This window comes from Artemia sp. Qi Xiang Cuo, chromosome 13 (genome assembly GCF_049724085.1).
Source record: "Artemia sp. Qi Xiang Cuo chromosome 13, ASM4972408v1, whole genome shotgun sequence".
Lineage (NCBI taxonomy): Eukaryota > Metazoa > Arthropoda > Branchiopoda > Anostraca > Artemiidae > Artemia > Artemia sp. Qi Xiang Cuo.
Window position 1 is genome coordinate 47,812,988 of NC_142806.1, and position 16,859 is coordinate 47,829,846.

The following is a 16,859-nucleotide window of genomic DNA, read 5'->3' on the forward strand; positions in this document are numbered from 1 at the left end:
CCTTTTCGATTAATTGAAGCTCCCCCTAAACATTCCCTAAAAGTATACACATTGTGTCTTCTGACTTGTTCAAAATCCGCCGCAACTTATCCCGAAAGGTCTAACATAATAATGTAAGCCGTCCTTGAGATATAGCTTTGGCACCCTTTTGACAATCTACATGCTCAGAGTTCCTTTTGATGTAGTTCAACATCCACCTAAATATCTCTTTAAAGCTTCACCCTAATACCCTTAGCTTGCATAGTAGCAATAGTTGTAGTAGCAGTAGTAATAGCAGCAGAAGTAATAATAGTAGCAGTAGTAGTATGAGTAGAAGCAGTAGCATTAGAATACAAATATTGTCTTTTGGTTAGTTCAACATCCCCCACAATAAGCCCTGTAAGTTTCAACTTCACGCACAAAACTGTTCCTAAGATATTGCTGATATGTCCTTTTGACAACTTGCATACAGACAGCGTCTTGTGATTTAGTTCATCCCCCCCCCCCCTAAAACTTCCCTGAAAATTTCACCTTCATACCCTTAGGCATAGTTGTAATAGTAGTCAAAGTAGTAGTATTAGTAGTGCTAGTTGTAGTATTAATAGTAATAGTACTAGTACGAGTAGTAGCATTGGCAATATTAAATATTGGCCAATAGCGGCAATATTAAAATATTGCCTTTTAGGCAGTTGAACATCCCTCTCCTCAAGTCCTGGAAGTTTCAACTTAACATAATTAACCATTGGTATAACATAGCCGATATGTCCTTTTGATAACCTGTATATTCATAAAAAAATATATGAACCAAAATTTAGCAATAAATAGAGATACTGGAGATATTTCATTGAGCCCAATTTACGACAGTTTAATCTTGAAGGACTCAATCAATATTTTCACCCGAAAAAACTCAAAAGAACCAATGTGCATATCTAATGAAAACCCAAATTGTAGACAAGCCAAAATTAATGCAAGACGACAGATCCGAGCAAAATCGTATTTTTAAGTTTCGTTTTAATTTTTTACTGCATATATTTTTATTAATGTTATCTATTTTATCTTTAAATTACAATAAAAAATTTTTTTGTATCGTTTTTTTTTGTTTTTTTTTTCTCTTTTTATTTTTGTTTGGCAATTTTGAATAATTTGCGGATGTACTTTTAGAAATAATTTCTTATATTTTTTACTATTAATTTTTAGCTGGCTCACAAAAAAAAAGATTTTTAAAAATGTTTTAATTTATTTTTCATTTTGTTATTTTCTCTCTTCTCTGAGTTTTAGGTGGTAATTTAGATCCAGTGTGGTCTAAGAATTTATTTTATTCAAGATTACGTGGATCATTTGAACAATATTGTTTTAGATTATTTAAATTGTGTTAAGAAACATCCACATCTTATTTGTCAGTTTAATTTCATATAACCTTGTAAACAACATCTAATTCTTACACATTCTTTACGTTTCAAACTACATTTAGGCACACATTCTGAAGGCCCATTTATTCAGAGAATGGTTTTCAAAACCTTAACATATATTTTAAAAGACCATAGATCCAGAAGATACGTTTTTAGTAATAAAATACTTAATTTAAAATCCTTATTATATCAGATTTTGTCACATCATGAGTTTCACCAGATTTTACAAATCTCACAGAGGTCTTTCAGACACATAGTCCATTGAGAAAAAACTCGTGTATCGGAAAAATTCTCAAAACTGGAATTTAAACAGTTTCAACAAACACTGATTTTCCTTCCTAGATTTTGTCCTGGTCCTCCTTTGGAAAATTTATCCTCTATGGTATTTACATCCTAGGACCTAAGTATTCTTTCAAAAGGACCAAAATTTGCATTGGCTCAAACACACGTAAATACTTCAGAAATTATTACGGGCGTGGAGTCTGCTATTTTGAGCTCTCATGGTGAAGTCGAAAATGCAGACCTACTCAGAGGTGAAATTGTAAAGAGTATTCTTGATTATAGGCCATCTTTGTCACTTTCAACTCAATAAAAGGAAGAAATTAAAACCCTCCGAAATTTAAAAAAAGACAAAAACACAGTAATTAAGAAAGCTGACAAATGAAACACAGATGTAATAATGAATTTTGCAGATTATGAATTAAAAGTTAACACCCTTTTAATTGATAAAAATGTTTACAAATAAATAAATTTTGATCCCACGGACAAATACACACAGAAGTTGAGAAATGAACGAGGAATTTTAAAATATACTAGACTCATGACCCCTCAAATGTAAAGAAAATGTTATCCCAAAGGTTGTTCAGCCCCTCAGTTTTATGGTCTGCCTAAAATCCCTAATAAAGATAGTCCGTTACGTCCAATCTTAGCATTTTATAGTTCTCCCGCTACGGGTCTATGAAGTTTTTTAGCCACCATTTTTAAGCATCTTTTAAGCAAACAAAAATCCTATATTAAAAATTCCATAGATATTGTTGAGAAGTTAAAAAATCAAAATACAACAGCAAAGACAGTTTTATCTAGTTTCGATGCAGTTTATAGTTACTCGTAAATATTTTTTCATTATTGTGATCAGTACTTACAAATAAAATTATATTACCAATAATCTTGGTATGATTAAGAAATAGTTTACCAATATTAGAAAATGAAACTAGTCAGTCTGTTCTAACATTCCTCATCTTAGTTTAAATTCCGAAACAAATTTTTTCTGCAAATAATGGGCTTATCCATGGGCACTATCTTGTCTCCTTTTTTGGCAAATTTTTACATGGATATCATAGAACAGTCTTCTGTGAATAGTTTCCACTTAAAATACTCCATGTGGGTTCGTGTTGTTGATGATATCGTTTCTATTTTGGACCATGGACGAGACTCTCTAAGAGATTTTTTTGGCACATTTGAACTCTTATGATTCGAGTCTCCAGTTCACAATGGAACTCGAAGATTCAGGTACGCTGCCTTTCTTATATGTTTTGATTATAAAAAATAATCCTGGTCTTGAATTTTCTATATATATAAAGACGACTCATAATTATCGATATCTACATTTCTCTTCCCATCACACTCATTCTTTAAAAAGATGGGTAATAATCTCTTTCTTCGACAGAGTTTTAAAAATTTGGTAAACTAATCATATAACTTCTGTACTAAATTATGTCAAGGATATTATTTTTTGAAATGGTTACCCAATCAAACTCATTGAAAATATAATAGATATACGATTAAAAAAGATAAAAGAAAAAAATATGGAGCTTGTTCAACTTGATTCAGTTACACAGGCTTTTGAGAAAAAAACTTTCATCGTTGTACCATATATACCGAAACATGGCGATAAACTTAGAAAAATTTTAAATAAACATAATCTCTCTGTTTCTTTCAGAAACGAACAAAAGTTTGAACATTTTTTTAACTCAGGAAAGGATAAAACAGACCCTCTACTGGGTCGTGGTGTCTACAGAATCCCGTGTTCTTTTGGAAAATTTTACATTTGTAGAACCCATCAACAACTAGGTGAACGTGTGCATGAGCACAAAATTTCAATAGATAAGTCCCTGAGATTAAAAAATAACACTGACAACTTTGATTTTGCATTTTCTTCGCTTATTTTTGTAATCCCGAACCATCTAGTTCTGTTTGACGAGGAACCTTTAATATCAACTGTTAATGGCGTACCACACACTTTTAAAGAGATAATTGAAATAAAAAAATATATGAACCAAAATTTAGCAATAAATAGAGATACTGGAGATATTTCATTGAGCCCAATTTAAAACAGTTTAATCTTGAAGGACTCAATCAATATTTTCACCCGAAAAAACTCAAAAGAACCAATGTGCATATCTAATGAAAACCCAAAGTGTAGACAAGCCAAAATTAATTCAAGACGAAAGATCCTTGAACAATCGTCTTGGTAAGTTTCGTTTTATTTTATTCCTGCCTATTTTTTTATTCAGTGTCTATCTTGTATTTGTAAAGTAAACTTAAAAAGGTTAGAGTATCGTTTTTTTTTGTTTTTTTTTCTCTTTTTATTTTTGTTTGGCACTGAGGACGACTTGGCGGAGGTCCTTGTCGAAATATTTTATTATATTTTTTCATTTTCATGGTTTGCTGGCTCACAAAATCCTCGTTTTTTCACCCTTTTTGACTTTATTTTTCTGTTTGTTATTTTCTCTCTTCTCTGAGTTTTCGTTTGTCATGTAGATCCAGTTTTGTCTAAGAATGTTTGTTCGTCAAGAATACGGGTAGCATTGTACAAATATTTTTTTATATTTTTTAAATTGTGTTAAGAAACATGCAAATATTATTTTTCAGTTTAATTTAATAGAAACTTGTAAAAAACATCTAATTCTTCCACCTTCTTTACTTTTCAACCTAAATTTAGGCACACATTCTGAAGTAGCATTTATTCATAGACTGGGTTTCAAAACTTTAACATATATTTTAAAAGACCATAGATCCAGAAGATACTTCCTTAGTAATAAAATACTTAATTTAAAATCCTTATTATATCATATTTTGTCCCCTCATGATTTTCACAAGATTTTACAAATCTCACATAGGTATTTCAGACACATATTACATTTAGCAAAAAATCGTTTATAGGAAAAATTCTCAAAAATGGAATTTAAACAGTTTCAACAAACACTTATTTTCATTCCTAGATGTTGTCCTGGTCCTCATTTGGACAATTTATCCTCTCAGTTATTTACATCCAAGGACCTAAGTATTCTTTCAAAAGTACCAAAATTTGCATTGGCTCAAACACACGTAAATACTTCAGAAATTATTACTGGCATGGAGTCTGCTATTTTGATATCTCATTGTGAAGTTGAAAATACAGACCTACTCAGAGGTGAAAGTTTAAAGAGTATTATTGATTATAGTCAATCTTTGTCACTTTCAACTCAATCAAAGGAATAAATTAAAATCCTCCGAAATTTAAAAAAAGACAAAAACACAGTAATTACGAAAGCGGACAAAGGAAACACAGTTGTAATTATGAATTCTTCAGATTATGAATTAAAAGTTAATACACTTTTAATGGATAATAATATTTACAAAGAAATAAATTTTGATCCCACGGAAAAATACACACAGAAGTTGAGAACTGAACGAGGAATTTTAAAAGATACTAGACTACTTACCCCTCAAATGTACAGAAAATTTTATCCCAAATGCTGTTCAGCCCCTAAGTTTTATGGTCTGACTAAAATCCCTACGAAAGATAGTCCGTTACGTCCAATCGTATCATGTTATAGTTCTCCAGATACGTGTATAGTAAGTTTTTTAGCAACCATTTTTAAACCTCTATTAAGCACACAAAAATCCTATATTAAAAATTCCATAGATCTTGTTGAGAAGTTAAAAAATCAAAGTACACCAGCAAAGACCTTTTTATCTATTGTCTATGTACACTTCATGCTATGTTCATAAGTGTGAGCAGGCTTTACAAATAAAATTAGAGGAAAAGTCAGCTTGGTCTGATTACAAAACTTTGGAAATTGATACGATAATGACCCTTGTCCGTCTTTGCAACAAGTACTCCTCGTATTTTAAATTCAGAAACAAATTTTTTCTGAAAATAATGGGATTATCCATGGGCACTATCTTGTCTCCTTTTTTGGCAAATTTTTACATGTATTTCATATAAAAGTCTGATTTGATTAGTTTCCACTTAAAACACTCCATGTGGTTTCGTTTTGTTTATGATATCGTGTCTATTTGGTACCATGGAAGATACTCTCTAAGAGATTTTTTTGGCAAATTTGAAATCTTATGATTCGAGTCTCCAGTTCACAATGGAACTCGAAGATTCAGGTAAGCTGCCTTTCTTAGATGTTTTGATTATAAAAACTAATCCTGGTCTTGAATTTTCTATATATATAAAGCCGACTCATAATGATCGATATCTACATTTCTCTTCACATAACCATCCTTCTGTAAAAAGAGTGGTAATAATCTCTTTCGTCGACAGAGTTTTAAAAATTTGGTCCCGTAATCATATAACTTCTGTACTAAATTATGTCAAGGATATTATTTTTCGCAATGGTTACCCAATCAAACTAATTGAAAATATAATATATAGAAGATTAAAAAATATAAAAGAAAAAAATAGGGATCTTGTTCCACTTGATTCAGTTACACCGGCTATTGAGAAAAAAACTTTCATCGTTTTACCATATATACCGAAACTTGGCGATAAACTTAGAAAAATTTTAAATAAACATAATCTCTCTGTTTATTTCAGAACAGAACAAAAGGTTGAACATTTTTTTAACTCAGGACAGGATAAAACAGACCCTCTACTGGGTCGTGGTGTCTACAGAATCCCGTGTTCTTGTGGAAAATTTTACATTGGTAGAACCCATCAACAACTAGGTGAACGTTTGCATGAGCACAAAATTTCAATAGATAAGTCCCTGAGATTAAAAAATAACAATGACAACTTTGATTCGGCATTGGCTTCGCATATTTTTGTAAACCCGACCCATCTAGTTCTGTTTGACGAGGCAACTTTAATATCAACTGTTAATGGCGTACCACAAACTTTTAAAGATATAATTTAAATAAAAAAAATATATGAACCAAAATTTATCAATAAATAGAGATACTGTAGATATTTCATTGAGACCAATTTACGACAGTTTAATCTTTAAGGACTCAATCAATATTTTCACACTAAAAAACTCAAAAGAACCAATTTGCATATCTAATGAAAACCCAACTTGTAGACAATCCAAAATTAATCAAAGACTAAAGATCATTGCAAAATCTTATTTTTAAGTTTCGTTTTATTTTTTTAAGTCATATATTTTTTTTAATGTTCTCTCGGTTCACTTTAACGTAAAAAAAAAACTTGTTTAGTCGAGTTTTTTTTTGTTTTTTTTTTCTCTTTTTATTTTTGTTTGGCAAATGTGAATAAGTTTGGGTTGTAAGTTTATTAATATTTTAATATATTTTTTCATATTAATTGTTAGCTGGATAACAAAATACTAGTTTTTTAAAACTTTTTGACTTTATTTTTCATTTTGTTATTTTCTCTCTTCTCTGTGTTTTCTTGTGTCATTTATAGACAGTGTGGTCTAAGACTGTATTTGAGTCAAGCTTACGGTTATCAAAGGACCAATATTGTTTTAGATTTTTTAAATTGTGTTAAGAAACATTCAAATCTTATTTGTCAGTTTAATTTCATAGAAACTTGTAAAAAACATCGAATTCTTCGACATTCTTTACGTTTCAACATACATTTAGGAACAAATTCTGAAGGCCCATGTATTCAGAGAATGGGTTTCAAAACTATAACATAAATTTTAAAAGACCATAGATCCAGACGATACGTCCTTAGTAATAAAATAATTAATTTAAAATCCTTATTATATCAGATATTGTTACCTCATGAGTTTCACCAGATTTTACAAATCTCACATAGGTCTTTCAGACACATAGTCCATTTAGCAAAAACTCGTTTATCTGATAAATTCTCAAAAATGGAATTTAAACAGTTTCAACAAACACTGATTTTCATTCATAGATTTTGTCCTGGTCCTCCTTTGGAAAATTTATCATCTAAGGTATTTACATCCAAGGAACTAAGTATTCTTTCAAAAGGACCAAAATTTGCATTGGCTCAAACGCACATAAATACTTCAGAAATTATTACGGGCGTGGAGTCTGCTATTGTGAGCTCTCATGGTGAAGTCGAAAATGCAGACCAACTCAGATGTGATATTGTAAAGACTATTCTTGATTATAGGCCATCTTTGTCACTTTCAACTCAATCAAAGGACGAAATTAAAATCCTCCGAAATTTAAAAAAAGACCAAAACACAGTAATTACGAAAGCGGACAAGGGAAACACAGTTGTAATTATGAATTTTGCAGATTATGAATTAAAAGTTAACACCCTTTTAATTGATAATCATATTTACAAAGAAATAAATTTTGATCACACGGACAAATACACACAGAAGTTGAGAAATGACCGAGGAATTTTAAAAGATACTAGACTAATTACCAATCAAATGTACAGAAAATATTATCCCAAAGGTTGTTCAGCACCTCAGTTTTATGGTCTGCCTAAAATCCATAAGAAAGATATTCCGTTACGTCCAATCGTATCATGTTATAGTTCTCCAGCTAAGTGTCTATTACGTTTTTTAGCCACCATTTTTAAACCTCTTTTAAGAACACAAAAATACTATATTAAAAATTCCATAGATCTTGTTGATAAGTTAAAAAATCAAAGTACAACAGCAACGACAGTTTTATCTAGTTTCGATGTAGTGTCTCGGTACACTTCAAGCTATTTTCATAAGTGTGAGCAGGACTTACAAAGAAAATTAGAGGAAAATTAAGATTGGTCTGATTACAAAACTTTGGAAATTGATACGATAATGACCCTTGTCAGTCTTTGCAACAAGTACTCCTCGTATTTTAAATTCCGAAACAAATCTTTTCTGCAAATAAGGGGATTATCAATGGGCACTATCTTGTCTCCTTTTTTGTCAAATTTTTACATGGATTTCATAGAACAGTCTGCTTTGAATAGTTTCCACTTAAAACACTCCATATGGTTTCGTTTTGTTGATGATATCGTTTCTATTTGGGAACATGGACGAGACTCTCTAAGAGATTTTTTGGCACATTTGAACTCTTATGATTCGAATCTCCAGTTCACAATGGAACTCGAAGATTCAGGTAAGCTGCCTTTCTTAGATGTTCTGATTATAAAAACTAATCCTGGTCTTGAATTTTCTATATATAGAAAGCCGACTCATAATGATCGATATATACATTTCTCGTCCCATCACCCTCCTTCTGTAAAAAGAGGGGTAATAATCTCTGTCGTCGACAGAGTTTTAAAAATTTGGTCCCGTAATCATATAACTTCTGAACTAAATTATGTCAAGGATATTATTTTTCGCAATTGTTACCAAATCAAACTAATTGAAAATATAAAAGATAGACGATTAAAAAAGATAAAAGAAAAAAATAGGGAGATTGTTCCCATTGATTCAGTTACACCGTCTCTTGAGAAAAAAACTTTAATAGTTTTACCATATATCCCGAAACTTGGCGATAAACTTAGAAAAATTTTAAATAAACATAATTTCTCTGTTTATTTCAGAACCTAACAAAAGGTTGAACATTTTTTTAACTCAGGACAGGATAAAACAGACCCTCTACTGGGTAGTGGTGTCTACAGAATCACGTGTTCTTGTGGAAAATTTTACATTGGTAGAACCCATCAACAACTAGGTGAACGTTTGCATGATCACAAAATTTCAATAGATAAGTCCCTCAGATTAAAAAATAACAATGACAACTTTGATTCGGCATTGGCTTCACATATTTTTGTAAACCCGACACATCTAGTTCTGTTTGACGAGTCAACTTTAATATCAACTGTTAATGGCGTACCACAAACTATTAAAGAGATAATTGAAATAAAAAAAATATATGAACCAAAATTGAGCAATAAATAGAGATACTGGAGATATTTCATTGAGCCCAATTTACGACAGTTTAATCTTGAAGGACTCAATCAATATTTTCACCCGAAAAAACTCAAAAGAACCAATTTGCATATCTAATGAAAACACAACTTGTAGACAAGCCAAAATTAATGCAACACTAAAGATCCTTGCACAATCGTATGTTTACGTTTCTTGTTATTATTTTAATGAAAATATTTTTTTTAATGTTGTATCGTTTAGTGTTAAATTTACAATAAAAATTTGTTTTTCGCGTTTTTTTTTGTTTTTTTTTTCTCTTTTTATTTTTGTGTTTCAAATATTAATAATTTTCGGATGTACTTTTAGCAATATTTTCTTATATTTTTTAATAATAAATGTTATATGGCTCAAAAAAAACACGTTTTTTAAACATTTTTGACTTTATTTTTCATTTTGTTATTTTCTCTCTTCTCTGAGTTTTCGTTTAAAAACTTTAAATGCCCCCAGGGCATAACTTACAACCCTTGCCCTGAGGTCTGGGGAGGGGGGGGGGCTTTCATCCTCAAAGGCCTAATTTCCCGAACTTGGAACTATATTTAAAAAAATTGCTATCTCAATATTTTGATTGGAGGTGCTTGGTGAAATTGTGGGCGTGAGAGGGGGTTAGTTACCCTCCAATCACTTCCGACTATTAAAAAGGGCACTAGCCCTTTCAATTTCCAATTCAATGAGCCCTTTTTGAAGTTTTACGACAACGCTTTCTATATGAACCTTATATGCCCAAGGGCATAACTTACAACCCTTGCCCGGAGGGCTGTGGGGGGGTTGTCATTCAAAACGACACGCTTTACAGAATTTTACCCTACTTTGAACGACATGGCTATCTAATAATGTTGATTCAATTGATTCGGTTAATGGATGGGTATGAGAGGGAGGTTAGTTACTATCCAATCCCTTTTAATTATTCGATAGAGCACTAGCTATTTCAATTTTCTATTAAATGATTCTTTTTTGAATATTCTACGACAACACTATCTATAAGAAAAAACCTTACATGCCCCCAGGGCATAACTTAAAACCCTTGCCCTGAGGGCTCTGGGGGGAATGTCATCCTCAAAAACATAATTTTTAGATTTTTCAACTACGTCAAACAAAAGGGCTATCTCAAAATTTCCTATTGGATGTATTTGTAGAAATGGTGGGTGTGAGAGGGATGTTAGTTATCCTCCAATCTTTTTCAACTGTTAAAAAGGGCAAAATCCCTTCTAATTTCCAATGGAATGAGCCCTTTTTGAAGTTTCTACAACATCACTATCTATAAAAACTTTATATGCCCACAGGGCATAACTTACAATCCTTGCCCCGAGGGCTCTGAGGGGGGTATCATCCTCAAAGATCTAATTTCTAAAACCTTTAACTGCGGTGAACAAAATGGCTATCTCAAAATTTTGATTAGATGTGTTTGGGGAAAAAGCGGGCATGGGAGGAGGGGTTAGTTGCCCTCCAATCACTTTCGAATATTAAAAAGGGGACTAGCCATTTGAATTTCCAATCGAATGAGCCCTTTTTCAAGCTTCTACGACAAAGCTTTCAATTAAAACCTTATATGCCCCTAGGGCATAACTTACAACCCTTACCCTGAGGTCTCTGGGGGAAGTGTCGTCCTTAAAGATACAATTTCCGAACCTTTCAACTATGTTAAACGTAATTGTCCACTCAAAATTTTGATTGGATGTGTTAGGTGAAAAGATGGAAGCGAAAGGATAGTCAAGTGCCTTCCAATAGATTTTGACAGTAGCTAGGAGTACTAGACATTCCAGTTTCCAATCGAATGAGCCCCTTTTGAAGTTTCTACGACAACAATTTCTATAAAAAAAAACTTATATGCCCCCAGGGCATAACTTAAAACCCTTACCCTGATGGTTGTGGGGGATGGGGGGTTGTCATTCTCAAAGACCTAGTTTCCCGAACTGTCTACTACTGTAAACAAAACGTCTATCTCAAAATTTCGATTGGACGTGTGTGGAGGAGAAGTGGGCATGAGAGGGGGGTTAGTTACCCTCCAATAACTGTCGACTATTAAAAAAGGCACTAGCCCTTTGAATTTCCAATCGAAAGAGCCTTTTTTGAAGTTTCTACGACAACACTTTCTATAAAAATCTTATATGCCCCCAGGGCATAACTTAAAACACTTTCCTTGAGGGCTGTGGGGGAGTGTCCTCCTCACAAAACCTAATTTCTATCTGAAAATCAACTACGCTGAGCAAAGTGGCTATCTCAAAATTTTGATTAGATGTGTTTGGAGAAATGGTGGGCTTGGAAGGGGTGTTAGTTGCCTTTCAATCACTTTCGACTATTAAAAATGGCACACGCAACTCGAATTTCCAATTGAATAACCCCTTTTCGAAGTTTCTACGACAACTCCCTTGATGCAAAGCGCCTTGGAACAAGAACCAAAAAAAAAAAATAATACATTGTGCCAAACGCGTTCTTTACTTAGGCAGCGCCATTACGCTGCCTATGAAAAGGGGAGGAGACAGTATGAATGACTTAAAGATACGAGCAGCCTTATTTTGTATCTTTTGAAGTGGAATAAGATTAGACTGAAAAGTATTTAGGTAAACCAATCCCTCATAATCAAAATGAGATCGTACTAAAGTAAAATACATAGACTTAAGTGCGGAGTAAGGAATTATATTTTTCCGCCCCGTTCATGATACCAACGCCACGTGATGCTTTCGCGCAAACAACATTGATGTGATCCCTCCCTGAAAGATTATCGTCGATAACCACACCAAGATAACGAATACTTCTCACTCTTTCAATATTCGATAAACCGTCTTCTAGCATAACACAAATCTTAGTTAGTTCTGGAAACCTGCACCCAATACTACAATAAATAATAAGTTTAGTTTAATTCTTATTAAGTGCAAGTTTGCTGTCATCAATCCATTTCAAAATACGACTGTATGCATGAGAAATATTTAAGTGAAGCTCATTTAAAGATTTACCGCACACAGAATCAACAGTATCATCAGCAAACGTGTATCTAGACACACAGTTTGTTTATGATACTGCTGCTTCTTTGTGCGGTAAATCTTTAAATGAGCTTCACTTAAATATTTCTCATACATACAGTACACTGTAGCGTAACACAGATCATTAACATAAAGAAGAAAGAAAAGAGGGCCCATAATTGAGCCCTAATGGAAACCAGCCGGTGACGATATGGAAGGAAAGAATAAGCAGATTTAATAACTAAAGTAACTTGTGTTCTCTCAGAAAGATAAGATTTTACTAAATCAAATGCTCTCCCACCAACCCTCGATTCATTAAGCTTAGAAAATAAAATCAAATGAGGAATTGAGTCGAACGCTTTTTGAATGTCCAGGAAGAAGCTTGCAGGAATATCTCCTTTGTCAAGACGATCACTCAAAAACTGGTTAATAACGATCATAGGATGATCAGTCACGTGTCCTTTTCGGAAACCAGATCGGATTTTTCAAAAAAATTATACATCCGATTATATAACGTTCTTTCTACAATATTGAATAACGCAGACAGTATTGAAATCTGTGGCGGATCCAGAGGGAGGGGGCGAGGGGGGGGGGTCAATCTATTTTGCGCTCCCCCTTAAATTTTTTTTTCGGATCAACCTATTTTGCACCCCCCCCCCCTAAAATAAATTTGCTGTTTTTTCACTGATACTAACAAAATAATGATTTAAAATATCGACAATTTCTTTTTCATTATTTACTATAATCCCATGTTGGCCAATCATTTCACTCGGTTGTAAAGACTTCTTATGTTTCCCAACAAGCAAATTAATTAACCTCCATGTCTTTTTTGTTTACCTTGTGATTGCAAAAACTGAGCCTCAAAATATAGCTTTTTTACATTACAAGTCAATTTTGATAGTGTGTTTTTATAATTACTAAAATATGACTTATTCTACTGATTCGGTTCTAAAACGTATTTTTGAAATAGCGAATTTTTACCTGTATTGATCTCAAAATACCGGGTAAATCCACGGCTCATTTGGCGTATTATGCTTTTCAAACTTACGAAGCACGAAAGGACATTCTCCTTTAAAGCATTTTGGAATTTTTCGAGGAACATCACTATAGACTCTTCGGAAATCTTATCTTTCTGAGTGTACTGTTAGTGTACTATACACTACAGTGATAACTCATAATTTAAAAGTTATCGTGTTTGGAAAAGACTAATTGATGTAAAAATATGATCTAATACCGCTGCAGTTTGCTCTGCTATTCTTGTAAGGAATTCTACGTGATGAGGAATTCTACAACGACTTCACAAAATTTATCTTCCTTCACACCCCAAGTGTCACAAAGTTTTTCATTCTTTTCTATATCTTTTTATGTAGCTCTATCACGGTTTAGCATATTCCCAAAATATTCCGCCCATCTCTCTTTCACCCTTTCCTTATCACTAATTGTGGCCCCTTTCCTATCTTTAACTTGGACAAGTTCAGTTTGACTATTCCCTCTCAATCTTTTAATATGCCAATACAATATTTTACTATTATTCCATATTGCTGCATATCCCAGATCTTCGGCAATTTTGTCCGTGACCTCTATTTGATACCTCCTTCATCCATACTTCAATACTTCCTCTACTTTCCGTAGATTCCTCTTATTGTCGTGTGATCGATCACTCAAATACTTCTTGTACGTACAAGCGCCGCCTCTTCTCTACTAAACTTAAAGCATTTTCTCTAATATTCATAGCTGCCTTTCTAACTTACTTTCCTAATAAATCATCTGCTACTTCACAAACTATTTTACTAAAATTATTCCCTTCATCTGAAAATTATTCATCCGTGTAAAATGAATTATTTTGCAAATTTAGGGCCACAGCACCTCGGGCCTGAAGCCTGACGTCGAAGTTATACTCATTAGACTTTTCGATATTTTTTAATTGTATGGCTATCGCAAAATTTTGATCCCATTTTGATCCAAATTTGATCCCTACGGGAAGACGAGTAGCAGAAAAGGACAAGGTAAGGAGGCTGATCACCTCCAATCATTTTTGGCCCTTACGAAGGCTACGAGAATTTTCCATTTTCAATCGAATGCTCCCCATCCAAAGTTTCTACGACCACATCTTTCATACAAAGTAGCCATGGGAAAACATTTTCGATCAGATTCTTGCTCGTTCTGGAGTCTCGTTTTGGAGGAGCTAAGATCGTTTTCCATTTTCATCCTGTATTAGGGTCCCCTTTGGCTCATATCTTAAGAATATAAATTTCGAGCCGATCAGGAAAACAGATTCTTGACCCTTTTTGGGCTCTATTTTTTTAGGGCAGGGGAGAGGGGGAGGAAGAGCCTAACCGAAACAATTCTTGCAAATTAGGCTGCCTTTGGCCGACAAGATTGCAGATGTAAATGTCAAACCGATCAGGGACAAAAATGTTTTGGTCGGTCATCAGGCCCCCTATCTCTCTCTCCCACAACAAAACGTGTAATCATTTTGACCCTTCGAATGATCTCTGTTTTGAGTCCCCGGGCACCTTAGATCAAACACACTCCTTTTTCCCACTATAACACCTAGAACCATTCTTCACTTTAAAATAGCTGGCAGTTTGCACAATTTATGGCGCTTGCCAAAGAGGCTGAGGGATCGCGTCATCCCCAGAGGCATACTTATTAAGCCTTTCAGCTATTTGAACAGAAGGTCGATATCAAAATTTTAATCAAATGTCTTGAAGTTTGATATCAAAATTTTAATCAGATGTCTTAGGGGGTTACAGGGCTAGGTAGAATATAGAGTACGGAATGGGACTGGTTGCCCTCAAATAATTTTCAACTCTTAAAAAGGGCACTAAAAGTTTCAATTATCTTTTGAATGAGCCGAATAAATTATACGAAGTGTCCGACAAAAATGAATAAATAATACATGGAAGGCACATGTCTCTTCACTTTGGCAGCGCTGTAGTGCTACCTCTAAAAACGCGGTCAGAGATAAGCGTTTTTTTGTTTTATTTTTCAGTCCTCAGAATTGGTCATATCAAACCAGCGGACGTAGAATATTGGGAGAGGAATTATTCATACGAAAACTTAAAATTACAGCACGTATTTTTAAGTAACAAAAAAGAGATTGTACTTCAGTAAAACCTCGGTTTATCTAACAATCTAACAAGTTTGGCCGTTCTAAGATGAAAATTCTATCGAGTAAGAATTTTGAGAAAGCCAACCACTTAGAACTATCGAAAAGCTGTTTACATAGCCTCTCATTTTCGGTGGCCGGCGTTTAACCCCCGGAAAATACCCCCCCCCTCCGAAAAATAACTTCCGCTGAAAATACCCCCCCACCCCGGAAAATACTCCCCGCGGAAAATACCCTCCTTGATTGTTTGCCACTTCTTGCATTTTAAAAATACCCTTTTTTCTTTTCTTTTTTGTATTCAAAAACACCCTTTTTGGTATTTTCATTGAAACAATGACAAATCAGCTCCGCCTAGATTTTGAAAAACAAAATTTGCCCTCACCCATTATTTTGCGGGAGTTGACGCCACTTAACACAAGTTACTTCACTTCTAGCGAAACAGCAACTTCATTATTCAAGATGGCGCGATTTCAGCTGGATAGGCCATATTCAGAAACTGCAGGATGTGAGAGTTATGTTCTCGTAGTGAGTCTGAGCAAGAACTTCAAATATTTGCAATAAACTGAATGGAACTTCAATCTCACAGATTGTGCAGACCATAATGCCGTCAATTGGGGGGAGGGGAGCAAGGAGGCAGGATATGCATCTGACATCATGTTCGTATGTTAATGTCTAAATACTTCATTGGCTGACCCTGAAAATTCTAGTCTGTTCCTCTTTCATATAAAGCCAGTGGGTATCGGTACTTGGATTCTTAGCTACCGTGGGCCTCAGCTTAAGGAAATCTGTCTTTATTGGATTTGCTCTGAAACAAATCCGTCTTACTTTATTTACTCTTTTTAGACTTTTTTCCTCTGAGTGGCTGCTTCAAATGATGGCTCCAGAAATTCTAGCGACTGTTTATTCGATTTACAATTTTCAGAATGACACAATGAAGCTGATTCAAGTTCTATCCTACTGCATATCTTATCAAACCATCCACTGAAGAACATAAGCTATACTCACCGAGAAATAAAGTACAGCTAGCCACAAACCTAACATCCTCAGATCAAACGTGAGCAGTCACACTGAAAAACTGACAGCACAATTGGTTAGTTTTAACATATTGTATGGACACTTTCACATCGATTTTTCTTGGAATCTAATCTGGATTTTTGAAACTTCTTAACACCTTAAGGGTTGATTTTAATCAAGTGGGTGAATATGTATACATGCAAAACCCTTATTAAAAACTATTCTTAACTTAAAATCAACTTCACTTTTAACTTGCTCAATCCTTTTAGAGTCTCTAAGTAATACAACATGGCTTTTCAGACCGACTTTTTGA

The 16,859-nt window shown here is 33.8% G+C and overlaps 1 protein-coding gene across 1 annotated transcript in view; it reads right to left on the reverse strand.

Annotated features, from left to right (window-relative positions):
* LOC148945349 (uncharacterized) overlaps nt 1-16,648 on the reverse strand; it is a 110,993-nt gene extending 94,345 nt beyond the window's left edge. Inside the window, exon 1 of the mRNA XM_089098758.1 lies at nt 16,538-16,648. Coding sequence (XP_088954884.1) covers nt 16,538-16,573 — 36 coding nt within the window. The 5' untranslated portion in view covers nt 16,574-16,648. The remainder of the gene's footprint in view (nt 1-16,537) is intronic.
* Nucleotides 16,649-16,859: the final 211 nt, after the last annotated feature.